At 36.4% G+C, this 15,454-nt stretch overlaps 1 protein-coding gene and 3 non-coding genes across 4 annotated transcripts; 3 read left to right on the forward strand and 1 right to left on the reverse strand.

The window, feature by feature from the left end:
• Positions 1–895: 895 nt before the first annotated feature.
• On the forward strand, positions 896–977 carry trnal-uag (transfer RNA leucine (anticodon UAG)). Its single transcript has one exon. It is a non-coding gene; the product is annotated as a tRNA-Leu (tRNA).
• Positions 978–1,238: 261 nt separating this feature from the next.
• Positions 1,239–1,312, reverse strand: trnat-agu (transfer RNA threonine (anticodon AGU)). The gene has a single exon. It is a non-coding gene; the product is annotated as a tRNA-Thr (tRNA).
• Positions 1,313–2,768: 1,456 nt separating this feature from the next.
• Positions 2,769–2,850, forward strand: trnal-aag (transfer RNA leucine (anticodon AAG)). Its single transcript has one exon. It is a non-coding gene; the product is annotated as a tRNA-Leu (tRNA).
• Positions 2,851–3,373: 523 nt separating this feature from the next.
• On the forward strand, positions 3,374–12,333 carry LOC107678028 (vesicle-associated membrane protein 2-like). Its single transcript, XM_016473134.1, has 5 exons — positions 3,374–3,622; positions 5,543–5,645; positions 5,748–5,906; positions 6,207–6,258; positions 8,693–12,333. Coding segments are annotated over exons 1-5 (333 nt in total). The 5' UTR covers positions 3,374–3,620; the 3' UTR covers positions 8,710–12,333.
• Positions 12,334–15,454: the final 3,121 nt, after the last annotated feature.

Here is a 15,454-nt window from a genome sequence, read left to right on the forward strand (position 1 = left end):
CTTTTGTGCCCCACTGAAAATAAAAGTGAAACACATTGGTAATAACATGATATTTTTATTCTTAAGTGAATATAGCTTTTAATTTGTTACTTGACACTATTTATATTAGCCTATAATATACTTTATACCTCTTTGTGTGTATTTGAGTGTAAATGCATTTTCTTTGCTAGACTTATATAGGTTTGTGATCTAAACATGTATTTGTAACTGTGTGTATAAACTGTATTGTATAAATAATAAAGAAATTATGACTGAATGTGATGTGTGTTTAATAAATTATTACATATACAGGCTAATTTATCTAGTATTAAGTATGTGAGATTTTAAAAAATGTTAATAGTAACGTCATTTTACCCAGCTGAAATCAACATCGTTTTAACGTTAGGTAAGCAAACCAATTAGATCGATGTTATGTTGATTCTGTGACGTCGTTTCAACCAACTGAAAATCAACGTCGATGCAGCGTTAGGTAAGGGAACCAATTGCTTCGATTTTCCGTTAGTTTAGAATGGCGTGCCTGACGTTGGATCAACGTTACCCCGATGAGCAAAACGATGCTGGATCGACGTCGGAGATCAACGTCGTTTCGACGCCACGAGAAACGTCGATTCTACGTTTATTCTATGTCAGTTTGCTATCTGGGTAGATTTGTATTCTTTAAACAAAACAAATCTTGAGGCCAGAATAAAGGATATGGTCACATAAAAACTACTTTGGTTTGTTTATCTGATTCATATTATTGTTTCATGCGAATTTATCGAAAGTATGTGGGCACACTGACACCATCAGGTAATCTAAAGAAAACGGTTATTGAAAAGCAAATAATTTCGTCCGCAAACTCACAGTAACTGACCACTGTATTAATTTGTATAGCATTTTTTTGCTGGCAGAATAGGGTAGCGTGGCCGAGCGGTCTAAGGCGCTGGATTTAGGCTCCAGTCTCCCTGGAGGCGTGGGTTCGAATCCCACCGCTGCCAAAACTGTTTTCTAATTATTTTAAATTAAGAAACTATCACGTCACTAAAACATTCAATTTCCGGATGTATCAAAGAGCACAGAACTTCAACTTTTATTTTTAGCTATTATCTTTAGATATGTCTTCAAAAATATAGCTTCCAATTTGTAACTTGCAACTGGTCATCTTTTTCACAAAATCCATAAAAAAAACATTATTGAGCTCTTCATCTAGTTTCTTATCAGTCATACTTATACAAGAATCACGATTTGCGAATCTCAAAAGGCACCGCTGGGATTCGAACCCAAGATCTCCTGTTTACTAAACAGGCGCTTTAACCAACTAAGCCTCGGCGCCAGCGAGCTCTTTCTTTAAAAGTATTTTTTTGGAATACACATAATGATCATTGAATGTGGGTAAACAGTTTTTTGTGTGTGTGTAGAGAAAACGGGTTTTCCATCCTTTGCTAAATCATCTGAAGTCTATTGCAGATACAGATATTCACACATGCGTAAAACTAGGGTTACAGTCTGTTTGCTCTCGAGTATTCCTAGACCTGCTTTAACCATTCCAATATGGCGACCCATAGAAATAACCGTTAATAGGGAATCTATCGATAGGTCCTATATCTTGTATTCACCAGGTTCAATCAACACGCAAAATTCAGACAAGATTTGTTTAGGTGTTGCAAACTCTGAACGAATACCGTCTATAATCACGTATTCATAAAATCATCTCATCACGTTCAGAAACCACATTTCTAAGTATACAAATAAGCAATAAACCTACTAATGTACTTCAATCAAGGTCTCGGAAAGGTTTTGTTAAACCGCGCAAGTATTTTCAATCATGGTTGTGATTCTAACTCGTTCAAAATAATTCAAAGTACACATCACGTATGTAGTCATACATTCAATGACTAGTACAAGAGAAACGTTTTAGCGTTTTTTAAAAGTGAAACTATAGATTTTAAATTCAGTTTCTTTTAGACCTAACATGCTGGCGTTTCCTGCGATCCCATTGGTGGATTTTGAAACCGATGGGCTTTTCGCTATTTATTCGTGTAACCGTAAAATTAATACAGATATAAGTCCCATTTCAGGTTTTCATTAAAAATATTTTATAAAAACACCTAAAATATGCGTTTATTTATTTAGAAAACCGCTAATATGAGTCAGGAGGAAGGGCTAAGTGTTCCCACACAGAGGAAGCTGTGAATTTCGCTTACTCGCAAAACGTGTAAATAACACGTATTTACATCGAATTGCTGTTAAGAATTCCATTTAGACTAATATTAAATTACTGTTCTAGAAATGGTAATACAAAATCTCCTATCAGAACTGATCAGTAAACTTTTTGAAGTGGGTGTATGAAGCACAGTTCTGCTACATTACATTATGTAAAAAAATATTTTTGAGGTTTAAACATCGTCACTTGAATTCGTGGTTTTACACGTCGCATTCATTTTGTGTTATGGTAAAGTTTTTCTTGGCAGAGATATCTGATGAAAACCATATGAATACTACATGCATATAGCGACATCTAGTGGTTTAAGTAATCATGTCTTAAACTCTAAAAGTGTATTTTTCTAAATACATATTCTATTCTTTTTAAAATATAACGGTTTTGTCACTTTGATGATAAGTATAATAAAATATGTGATTAATAAAACTTCAGTGGTTTAATAAATAATGAAATAATACAACTTTCTTTATAGATGATGTATAAACCTAAATATGGCCTGAATATAAACCTAAATGACAAGCGTTTTAAGAGTTAGTTTTAGATTCCTAGGAGTGAATTGCTTCCCAACGGTAGCGTGGCCGAGCGGTCTAAGGCGCTGGATTAAGGCTCCAGTCTCTTCGGGGGCGTGGGTTCGAATCCCACCGCTGCCAAACACTTTTTCCGTTTGTACTATTACCTTTTGATGTCATCTTACAAAGTATACCGCGTAAGGCAACATGAGTAGACACACAATATTTACTTAGTCTAGTGCTAAAAGTATTATGAAATTGTATTGTCGGCACATGTGCTGTCAGGATGCTTTACAATAACACTGCTCCAGAAATCTAAATGTTTTCATATTTCCCATTATGATAACTAACAAGTGTTTACGCAGCCTGGGAAGCCCATTCATCCCTTCATAGACCGCCATTTTGTTTGTTTCAGCAATCCTTATTTATAAATAAATTAACCACAAGGCATGTTGTGCAAATACAATCTACAATCCATGAACCCCATCCCACGTCCTCTTACATATACTGTTGAAAGTGTTCCACACGGATAGCCTAAACGTGCCCTGTCCCGTCTTGTCACACTGTCAACAAGCAATGTGTCCTCCATCTCCTGTCTCTCATGGTCACTGCACTGCTTCCAACATGCAGCTTCCCGGATGACGAGTGACGTCAACGAGCCATCTTTGTTCGCCTAATCCGAACATCTATTTTTTATGTGTTCATAGTGACAGAAGAGAGTAGCGGTAGAGCGCCCTTCTTATAAAGGCAATAATAGCGAGGCGCTGGAAATAAATAAATACAAACCTTTAAGGAATACCGCTTTACTGGAATAACCTGGAGAGTGCATTATTTATCCCGGAGACGGGGAGAAACGCCTGAAGCAGCGCGTTCATCCACACATTGTAGACGCACACAAAACCAGGTTCAAAATGTGAGTACGGTTTAATTGAAATTAATTTTCGTAATCTAGTTTAGAACCTCTTTCTTTGCTCGATTATTATGATGCTGCTGCCACTTGTTAATAGAACGTGGTTTACAAATAAGAATATGTATGAACAAAATAATCTTATTCCATATTACCGTAGGTTTATATTTGATTGTATATTCGTATTATTCCACATCTATTGCGTATTTCCATTGAATTCTGACGAGCGCACCTGCTATATAATCGTCTATAAATAGGCTCCTAATGGCCAATGTTTTTCCATTTTAGTTGCTACCGCTGACATACAAAATTTGCTTCTATACAGTAAATTGCTGTATGGGAACGAGTTTATTTATAATATAGATGTTTTTCGCTTTATTCTCATGTTTGGTATGAGCAGCTGAGATAGAATCACGCATAGACACCGGATTGGACTGGTTTGGCTGGAATTGGTCGAGCGCTTTTTAGAATGAAAATAATTTATGAATTAAAATTATGTAGGCTATTGCAATTGATATATTTGTCCACCAACATCCCTGTCCCTATGATAATTTCGATGTCAATTCAAAAGCCCACTGGGATTTGTCTCAAATAGCCCAAGGCCCACTGTATTTCCACATAATATATTTAAAGGGGGCGATGCAATTTGTTACATTTTCGAATTATATTATTCTCTAACCCATTCAACATGTTTCTATGGAACCAGGCCTTGATATTCATTGATATTTGGTTAGACTGAAGCCAAATGGCTGGCACAAAGGGCGCAGGTGTTTCTCTGCAGGAAAGATGGCCGTGTATACTAGTATTTTCTAGACACGCTCGTTTAACTGGTTTAAATAATCGAGGCTGCAAATGGCGCGCAGCTTCAATAATGTCCATATTACCTCCCCTATTGTATACTCATATTAAAGCATCACTGGGCCTGGAGTGTGATATTTTGACATGACCAATCTGCTGTTTTAAGGTTCTAGCTTACATAAAAACAGATTTGTATCAGTTAGTAACAAATGTAAACATCTGGTCCAGTTATTTGATAAAATGTATGTTGATTGTGACGCAACAATGACAGAGAGACACACACACACACACACACACACACACACACACACACACACACACATGCTTAATGAAGGGTAAAGGGATGCCTTTACCAGTCGTGTGTAAGGAACAGTCCAGAAACAATTTATTTAACCTCATATTAGCGTAAAATGCAGTAAATGTACGATGCTTTCTTATTCATTTATTTGGAATTTGTCAGTTAGCATCGGAAAAATAGCCTTGCATAACCAGGCCGTAAGAGCTCAGGACAAATGTTCGGTGTGTCATTTAATCAAATTCCTTTTCATGAACTGACACACATTTTGCTTTAAATGAGAAATGTAGCATCCGTGCAGCCATTAGTCTTGATGATAATAATAGTAGTATTTAGTATTTCCTCTTAAAGCCTGTTTCTGCTTCTTATGCTTGGATGATAGATAGATAGATAGATAGAGACTATTATGTTCTGGCTATAAGTACCATTAAAATTATACACTTCACACAAAGCAAAGTGCAAATAAATTTTTTCATGTCAGTGAAGGTGAGAGGAACCAAGACTTGATGTCTAAATATAGACTATTGTAAATGAGAAGGAGCGGAAGTAAATGAGAATGAAAAAAGGCTGGTAAATAAGAATAAAAATATGGTAAGCTTTACTACTAGCTCATTTACTCCATTTAAATATATAAATAAATAAAAAAAGAGATCCCAGTAGGAAAAAGTATTTCCTTTCTTACTAAACAGGGATTATATCCAGGGATCCTTCAGAGGTGACCTTTATTCAGAGTTTTGTCTTCCTCTGGTGGCTGAGATTGGCATTAGCAAGTAGACTTGCTATTACCTCAGTAATATTGAAGTTTTGACAAAAGCCTGTATGTTGGTTTGCAGGTCTGCCCCAGGCCCTGCCGGTGCCCCAGAAGGAGGTAACCAGCCTCCCCCTAACCTCACCAGCAACCGTCGCTTACAGCAGACACAGGCTCAGGTGGATGAGGTGAGTGAGCCCGTTTTCTTTGCCTTCTTTCATCTATAAGTGCATTTTCAGAAGACACGTTTATGACACAGTTTACTAAGAGTCACCTTCATCCTTTCTCAGGTGGTGGACATTATGCGTGTGAACGTAGACAAGGTTCTGGAGAGGGACCAGAAGCTGTCAGAACTGGATGATCGGGCTGATGCCCTGCAGGCTGGAGCCTCACAATTTGAGACCAGTGCCGCCAAGCTCAAGAATAAATACTGGTGGAAGAATGCCAAGGTAAACAACACAAAAAGTGCCTCGAGTAAGGCTGAAAAGGCAATGGATTTTTCATAACAACACATCTAAATCAAGCAAACAGCTAACAGTAAATCTAAAAAAAATTGAAGTCAAAAATTAAAATTTGTATTCACAGCTTAAAATTGTATATTTTACAATAATATAAAAAATCCTCCTATCCTCAAAACAAAAAGTAGTTCAAAATAAATTTTTGGATCAAATGTGTGAATGTTGGGTCTTCATAGTCTACTTTTTACTGCTTTTCAACTCATTCTCCCTCTTTTTGCCTCTTTCCTTTAGATGATGATTATCCTGGGGGTGATATGCGCGATTGTCCTCATTATAATCATTGGTAAGCAATGACAATATTCTTATTGATTTTCAAAGGAATATTATGGGTTAAAACAACGGGGAAAATATTTTTCGAATCTCAAATGCAGAAATGTACGGTGACCGGGAGGGGACATCTTCGGTTCACTTAGTTTTGTCGTGGACGAGATCGTTTTGTCGAGGTAACGACATCTTTATGTCGTGGCCACGCGATGTGAAGTCGCCTCGAGATGCTACGTTGAGGGAACAACATCCTTTTATCGTGGCTACGAGTTTAATGCATAAACAAACCTGCGTGACCATAGCAACCCGGGATTATCGGAGATAGATTTATTAATGTTTTGTTTTGAATTAAGAAATTATTAATTATTATATTAACCATAGGCTTAGGCTACCGGACTGTAGGCTATTGCAAGCGATGTAGACAGCATTCGAATTAAGTTTATCATGACTAAATGTTTCATAAAGTACATAAAATAAAATAGGCCTACAAGAAAACATTTTTATCCATCCCACAGTCTTGTACCTAATTAACTGATCATCTTTTTTCCGTAATATTTGTATATTATTGTTGTTGTTGTTATTATTAGCCTATTATATTTTTATAGCATATTCGTTTTTCCCTTCATTTCGATCTCTTTACATAACGTTTTGTAAATAATAGCCTACTGTAAATGCTCGATATGCCAGTAAAGCTTTGATTATGCTGACTGGAATTTATAGCCAACTGGAAGTGCAGTTTAAAGGTTGAATTTAACATATATTTCATTTTATTTCTGCAAATTAATAATTATAAATATTATAGTGTTTCGTTGAGGAATTAATCATTCACGTAGTTTCATTTGTAAATGAAACCACAACACGCTCATTTATTATCACACACGGGCATGAATACAATCATAAAGTCAAAACTGTATTGGCATAATTGTCAGGCGTTTACAGTATTTGCAAAATATATGGTAGACTAGCAAATACTAACATAATTATACAGAACGTTAATTAGGTAAAGCGATACACGAATTGAAAGGGGAAATAAGAAAATATTTTATTTATGAAATAAATATAAAAATATAGCCCTAACAAGTTAATTTAATAATAATATTAATATACAAATATAAAATGAAAAATGTTTTATCCATCTCTGATAATCCCGGGTTGCTATGGTCACGCAGGTTTGTTTACACATTAACTCGTGGCCACGAGAAAAATATGTCATTCCCTCAACATAAGAAGTCATGGCCACAAGAAATGGATGTTGTTCCCTCAACATAGCATCTCGAGACCACGACATAAGATCACGTTCCCACGAGTTATTATGTCGTGGCCACGACAAAACTAAGTGAACCGAAGACATCACCGTAGAAATGATTTGTTTGTAAAAGGAAATTCAGTTTTAAATGGGTAATTTGCCTCTGGCAAGATAAAACTTGGCTGTCTATGCCGTAGAAAGGCATTTTTTTATAATCAGTGCTACATGACTAGCAAAAACATAGAAAGAGGGCTGTGTGCTAAAAAGGTAGGGAGCTTCAACACCCATGCTGCACTGGGCTGTTTGTAGGTGGGGATATAAAAATGTATAAATCTGTAGTTTTAACTAAAGCCCTGGAGCTGTCAAAAGATGTAGCATTTTGTGCCATCCAGCGGATTTTAGCTGACCAGTAAACCGGGAGATCTGAGTGCAGGTAACATGAAGAAATAGTACACATAGTAAAAATACAAAGTTGGTTGAAAATCTGTAAACTTGTCCTTTAATCACTCTTTACAGTCAACTTGGTATTTGTGTTTGATTTCACAAACTGACGTACAAAATTTTGAGCGAAAATTGCATGTTGAACACGGAATTTTCCTTTAAAATTAAAACAGCCTTTCCACTATCCGATATTCTCATACAATACTTGGTACAATCGTCACATTTTGCCCCCTAGTGGCAGTCACATGGAATGTTAAAAAAATCCGCTGTTATACCGATCTTATTCACCATTGTATGAGTGTGAATATATCCACACAAAACAAATTACAGCCAACATGTTTGAAAAAAAGTATTTTTTCTAATCAATGTAAATAAACAATTATAAGTTCATTTCTGACTTAATTATTCATAACTGCCCATTTTACAGGTTGGAAAATATTATACATTTCACTTGCATCTCCACTAATCTGATGCTGTGGCAGTTGCATATGGCCTAGCTGCAAAACATCAAATATTTTAGTGTTTCCAAAGCTCAAATTATATCAGAAAATTCAGCATACACATATGATCAAACGCCACGCCACTCCCATACTACTCTCCATTAGGAATAAATGACTTCCGGTCTTTCCTTTGTCTTGGATAGTGAAAAGGTGGCAAATACTTGAAAAGTAGAAAATACTTAGAGTAACTCGTTATAAGATCATATTTCATATTACGTACAGTTTCTCGAATGTTGACGATAAATCTGATCTGCTTCTCTTCACAGTGTACTTCAGCACCTAATGCGTGACGTTCCTACCCCACTCTGAGCTCATGAATGCCCAATTCCAAGCCACAGAAAAATCCCTCCCAAACAAAGATGAGAAAAACGACTTCTCACAACAATCGATTTATTTGCCCTCAAAGAGTCTAAATCCGGCCCTTCCCGAGCCCCCTTGCCCCCTGCCTCCTCTGCCTCACAGCTGGGCCCCTGTAACTCCTCGTTCATCCTGTCCGTGAGTGTGTGGCCATGTCTCCTCTGTAAATACCTCCGGCTTTTCGGAAATACTGTTCATACTCCAAACTCCTGATTACTTGTGACAACCGATAAAAAAGAAATCACAACCCTTAGAATATGATAAGATTATACAGTATATATTCCAAATGTTCTTTGTAGAGTTTTATTCTGATATAATGGTTTTTGTAGTTTGTGTGTGAGTGTGCATTTGTATATTTTTTTTAAGTTTTGAAAGATTTATTTTGCTTCAGGTTTAAACTACTGCCTCTTAATCTGGGTGTTTGTATCTTGCATGCTCTATTTCACTCTTTCTTGCTCACTGAGTATTGGTGTATTTTTGCACAAGCGATAGACTCCCTTAACTGAGGTACTAAATCAATATCCCCAATTTGTTCTTTGTCACATGCACTCTATTTCAGTCCTACACATTGCCCCCTCAACCCCCTTTCACTTTCTTTCTTTCTTTCTTTCTTTCTCTCTCTCTCTCACCAACAGTACTTACTCTTAGTGAACTGCCACAACAGACTGGACCAATGACTGTAGATGCTTATCTTAATTTAATGTCTTTAGTGTCTTATCTCTTAAACATTCCTTAATAGCAGTGTAGAATTATGCTGTCTATCAAACAAAGTAAGTGTATTTATCTTAAAGAATTCCAAAATAGGTCTTAAACCACCTCGAGTACTTGTTGTAACGCAGTCAAACTAGGTTTTGACAGGGATAGCGAAGTAATTAATCGCACATGGGTCAATTGCGCTGTAAGTGAAAAGACTTGAAAGCGTTAGTGCTATTCGAACTGCAACTGCGAACTGATTCATTCTGCTGGTAAAGATTTTGAAGCCCAGAGAGATTCAAGGCCGAAAAGGGGAAATAGTATCATGCACAAAAAGCTTGTTTTTGATGGCGCGTTTTAACTGGTTAGACTGCGGGTGCTGTGTTACTTCCTTGCAGCAGAACTACTGCCAAACCGATACACGAGTTCATCCGTCTGAAAGCACACAGGTTGATACTTCAGTGTGAGGTAGTTTTGACAGCTGTGGTTCGCTCTCTTAAATCTAGATACTGCCTTTAATTTAGTCTTTCTTTTAATTTTAGATATAGATTCTATTGTATTTTTGTGTGCGAAGCAGGCAGGAAAGGGAGCACGTCGTTTCAGGACTTGACGCTGGTGCCATGTGCACAGCGAGCACCTTTGTGTCCCTCGCTATTATCCACCTCTCTGTGTGCCTGTTTGTTGAGTTCAGCTGTAGATTACACACTGCCAAGCACCTGAGGGGAAGTTTTTTTTTCTTGTTGTCTTGTTTTTTTCCACAGTGCTCTTCCTGGTTTGCTCTTGTGCGTATATTCGCCTCCATCAGCATCACCCATCAGCCTCATCCAACCCAATCTGTCGACAAAAAGCGAGCCAGGCGTGAAGTGTGCGTCTGCACGTGAACACCCCCCTCCTCCCCTTCACGTTTCCAATTTAGCGCCATGTTCTTTCACACATGATTCGGTTTCTAGCCACCCGTCGTAGTGTGTGTGTGTGGAGTATTTCGGCTTCATCCTGACAGATTAGGCTGCTTAGACCTATGCAGGTAAAGAAAGGCTGTTCCCGTGGCAACCTGCTTGCATAAACAAGGGGGAGGGCATAGATTAGCTGATTGATTGTGACAGGGGGCGGAGCTGTTAAGGGGGCGTGGCTATATACATTATTCCACTGGTGTGTTGTTCCATATTAAGAAAAGCTTAATGTTTGGAGCAGAACGAACTGTAATACTTTGAACGCTAATAATTTTCATTTCATTCATTTTTTCCTTCTTTAAAAGGAGATTGCCTTAGTTAATTTCATTTTTTCCCCATCCCTGCATGCTCCTTCTCTCCTTTGTCCCACTCACATTGAGCTTATTTAATGAAAAATGACCAAAGACCATATTATATCTTGCTTATACTGCCAACTGCCATCAAAAACAGTTTAAGGGACAACATTTCCCCAGATCTCTGGTTTTTAAAAGCTCTCATCCAGCAAAAGGAAACAAGAAATCGCCCATCTCTCTTCAGGTCTATGTTTATTGTACTTGAATATTTAGTGGAGGTGATTGCTAACAGGATAAGGAATTTGAAACCACAATCTGATGGACGCATCCCCAGGCCTGATATCTAAACAATAATAGCACAACTTCTCGTTTAGGTCTGTATCTTTAATGCTGAACATAAAACATGGAACTATTTCTTTGTAGCTGTTTAAAGAAGAAAAAAGACAACAAATCTGTATTGTTGTAGTGTGGGCTTCATTTGGAGGAAGGGGGTCCTTTTTTTAGATTTTACATTTAAGGCATAAGCAATCTGGAATTAGAATAAGATGTTGATCATATTAAAATAGATAAACTATTTATTATATTAGGCAAATATAAGAATTCTCTCCAAGGGGTTGTCAACATTTTAAAGGAGTCTATAACTAACTAATAAACATCATGCATTGGGGTAGGACTCAAACGTGACAAATTAATCAAAAAGAGTTTAAGACGCTTCACATATTGAAAGGATTCTAATAGGGGACTACTACAAATAATGTATGTGCTTTTCTGTTTTTCTTTGTGTGAGTGTATGAAGACATTTTCTTTTGTCTTGGCACTTACTGTATGTTTTGTTCAAAACCGCGTGGGTCGAGAGGGACGGTGGGAGTAGTTTTGTCACGCCAGCCTGTTAAAGATGCTGCGTCTTCTTTATTGGGAGGGAACCAATGAAGACACAGAACTTTACTGGCTCAAAGCCACAGTGATTTCTCCATTGCTCACGTCATACAGTTGTTTAGTCTTCAGTTGTTTACTTTATTTTAAGTAGAAATTAGTTAAGGCTTCACAGTGGTGCTCTGTGGCACAGCTTCATTGTGCTTAGTTAGGAGAGGGTGATTTTTTTTTATAATTTAAGTTGAAATATAAGAACGGTGACCTAAGATATCAAAGTAATACTGGAAAATGAACCCTGCCTTATTAAAGGTTAGCGTGTCAAAAGTTTTTTTCAGAAAGCTTGTACAGACTTGAAATCAATTTCAATTGGTTGCCATGGCGTTATAAAACAGTTTGATTCGTTGTTGAAGGTTTTTGGGACTGAATAAACAGTATAAACAAGCAGAATTTAAGGAGCTGATACCATAGAGCTTCATGGAGGTCTAGAAATGCATCGAACCAAGAGCCAAGTTGCTGTATTAATAACAATTTGTGCTTCATTTGTGTATTTATTTGATTTATGGAGGTTCATTTGGAAAGGAAAGGTTGAGGATTAGCATTAACCCTGTTTGTCTGGCCTTTTTGGAGGGACTAGGCTGGAGGATCATGGGTAATGCGGTCTTCACAGTTTTATTTTATGTTGTTATTTTATTTTATTTTTTATTTATTTGTGTCATAAGTTATAGTGGACTACATATTAAAACAGAACGAATTACATTGTAACAGGGAACCTTTTTGGCAACCAGACATACATGAAATCAATTGTAGTGTAAATCTGTCAATGTCTATTATATGGATGAACATCTTGGGAAAATATATATATATATATAAATATATTGCAAAAAAATGACAGTTATGATGACCTGTGTTTATTGTTCCGAGTTAGAAATTAAAATGTGTGTGTGTGTTTGAAAACAATGACAACATAAAAAATAAATATATAATAAAAATGTGTCTGTGTGGATTTTTTCAAATAAACTATTTGATATAAAATATCAATTTATTTCTTAATTTTATGTATTAAGATTGTGTATTTAAGAACATATAAGCTGTCTTTTTTTTAGGAGTCCTTTATAAAACAAGGCCAGCTCCAGCATTTGGAGAAGATTTTTACACAGAATGAATCCTAAGGTAAAATGTTTATACAGTAAAAATAATACTATTTTTTTTTCAGTAAGTAAATATTTTAAGTAATTATTCACTATGCGTCACTATTTCATAAACTAACTAACAAAAAGTTACCAACGAGTATCTTTGGTACCTGTAATACCATGGTTACCTAAACATGTTCTATGGTAGAAGTACATTAAGTTACATGAGTATGCAGTCAGAACAGAATTACTGTATGATAATGCTTTTATAAAACACTCCAATAAACAATAAGTTCATATTGAGCATTAACTTAAGACACAATATTTCCAGTAATTGTGTATGCCTTGGCAAATCATAATTATAAAATAAAAAGTAAGAAAAATATGACCAAAAAAATATTTGGGGGGGTCCCGGACATCCCATAAGCATTAAGGGACCCCCCATAACACCCAAAAAAATATACTTGGGGGGGTCCCCCTGGTTTTTCAATAAAACTTTAATAATTAAAATGAAGTTTCGGTTGCTGTATTAAATTTTGACCTGCTTATGTTAAATATGTCATATTTAATTTTTACGCATTTTTACAGCGTTGCTCATTATAACCAATCACACATGATTCTGTTGAGTTTAGGAATGCAGTAGCCAATCAGAGGCGTTCAGATTAGTCATTGCTGAAACCCCAGAGTTTTGTTCAGACTGAAACTGGCGAATTCCATCATCATAAGCAACAAAGTGCAGATGTAAGTACGATGTAAGTTAGAGATTCATTTATCATACCGTGTATGCACAGCTTCATTGATTATAAGAGGAATTATGAGTGCTTATTAAACACTAGCTAGACTGAATGCTCATTTAGAGTGTGTTCTTTCACTGCTTGATTCAGTATAATAAAATGCATTTAGAATGCTCCCAAAATTCAAGATATGGGGGCAGAAAATGTATATATTTATATCATTTCATTTAGTTGATCAATATCACACGAAGAGTGCCATTTTTTGCGCAAAAATCACAAATGTGATATTGATTTTACACAACAGTTCAATTAACAAGAAGTTAATATTAAGAGACTTACGTTTTAGACACCATATTGCCTATTTTTTGCTCTATTTTGCCAACAAAAATGGTTCCAAACAAAGCCACAGCACTGTTTTGCGTCTCTGAAAAACATGACAGTGTTTCTGTTCCTGAATGAATCAACCATTTAAAAGATGCTGTTCAATTGCAATGACTCACTAATTAACAGTGACTTGCTGCCACATACTGGCGGTTTTAATTTCACATTTTAAAGTACCTTTTTATATATTTTTTAAATCATTTCAAATATCAGTATTATTCAACGTTTTAAGATTAAAATATCAAAACATTATTTATGCATTTGTAACTGCAGGTTAAAGCATTCATGCCTTGCATTAAACTGTGTATATGCATCTAAATGCCACTTCAGATGTAGCTTCTGTGTTTCCTCTGCATTGCATGAATTTTGTTGATAATGATTTTATTTGTTGGTAACAGCCCCAAGTTACTTATTATTGTAATTGACTATATTGATGACTTTATTGAGAAAAAATGGCTTTACAAAGGTAAAAATGCCCATAAAGGGTAAAAAAAAAAGATTAATTTCTGTCTGCTGTGAACTGACCACCACACAGAATCAGCTGTCCATGGCAGTCCTGCAGCGCAACACACTCAGCAAAATATTGTCTGATTATCGATCGTTATCGATAAAGTCCCATAAAATATAGAGATATCATTTTTTGTTAACATCGCACACCCCTAGGCTAGATATTTAATTCTTCTTTGCTTAGTGATTGTTCACTGATCATCGTAAAATACTCTTTTATCTTAGAATTAGGTTCTCAATGATAACGAGGACAAGACAAAAAATATGCATCATATGTATATAGAGTTTTATTTTTTATTATTGTGAGGGGGGGCTGGTTAGGGGGACCCCCCCAAGAGCTTTGACACAATTGGAACACTGCAGGGATATGTACAGTCAGCTGTTTATTATCATAAAATACCATCTTCAGGGTGATTAAAAAAAGTTATCACTTGGTCAGGGTTTATGACCGCTGACTATTATCTTGTGCCATGCTATTACCATCTGATGCCACTATTATAAAAGTATGGCACTGCCCTCCATTTTTGAAAGGGATGTCAAAGGCTATTAAGTAAGCCTAAACACTGACCAAACGTGAAATTATTAATTAAAAATAATAATTTACTTTTCTAAATAATAACATCCTCGCAAGTACGGTTGCCGTGTGTTCAAAGCTCTCAAAGATAAACACACTTCGTCCACAAATGTGTCCAGCTGTGATCTGCTTGCACCGTGTATTTGAGCAGCAAACGAAGGGAATATGAGACGGAGATTTTGCACAGTTATAACTGGCATGGCCCTCGTGTGTCAGCGGCAAGTGGACGGACACGCTTTGTGCGCACAAACACGAGGAACGGAGCGACTCCCAATAGTCCGAGTGCGCTGAAGGCGTAACCACCAAAAAAAGACGTGCAGTTACAAACGGTAGCATTTTAACGATGCACGCGTAATTATTCTCAGAATCATAGCCCTATTTATTTGACTTTTATTTAAAAAATCTCAGTGTATTAGTCTTGTATGGTATAAGCAAAAATACATTATGCGCCTCTATAGCAGGTAATACGGTTTGGAGGTCTCGATGTTCCCTCACGTCCATACAGTTCAGATGGAGCCTTTGCTTGCAACAACGTG

This window comes from Sinocyclocheilus anshuiensis, unplaced genomic scaffold (genome assembly GCF_001515605.1).
Source record: "Sinocyclocheilus anshuiensis isolate Anshui unplaced genomic scaffold, SAMN03320099.WGS_v1.1 scaffold260, whole genome shotgun sequence".
Classification (NCBI taxonomy): domain Eukaryota; kingdom Metazoa; phylum Chordata; class Actinopteri; order Cypriniformes; family Cyprinidae; genus Sinocyclocheilus; species Sinocyclocheilus anshuiensis.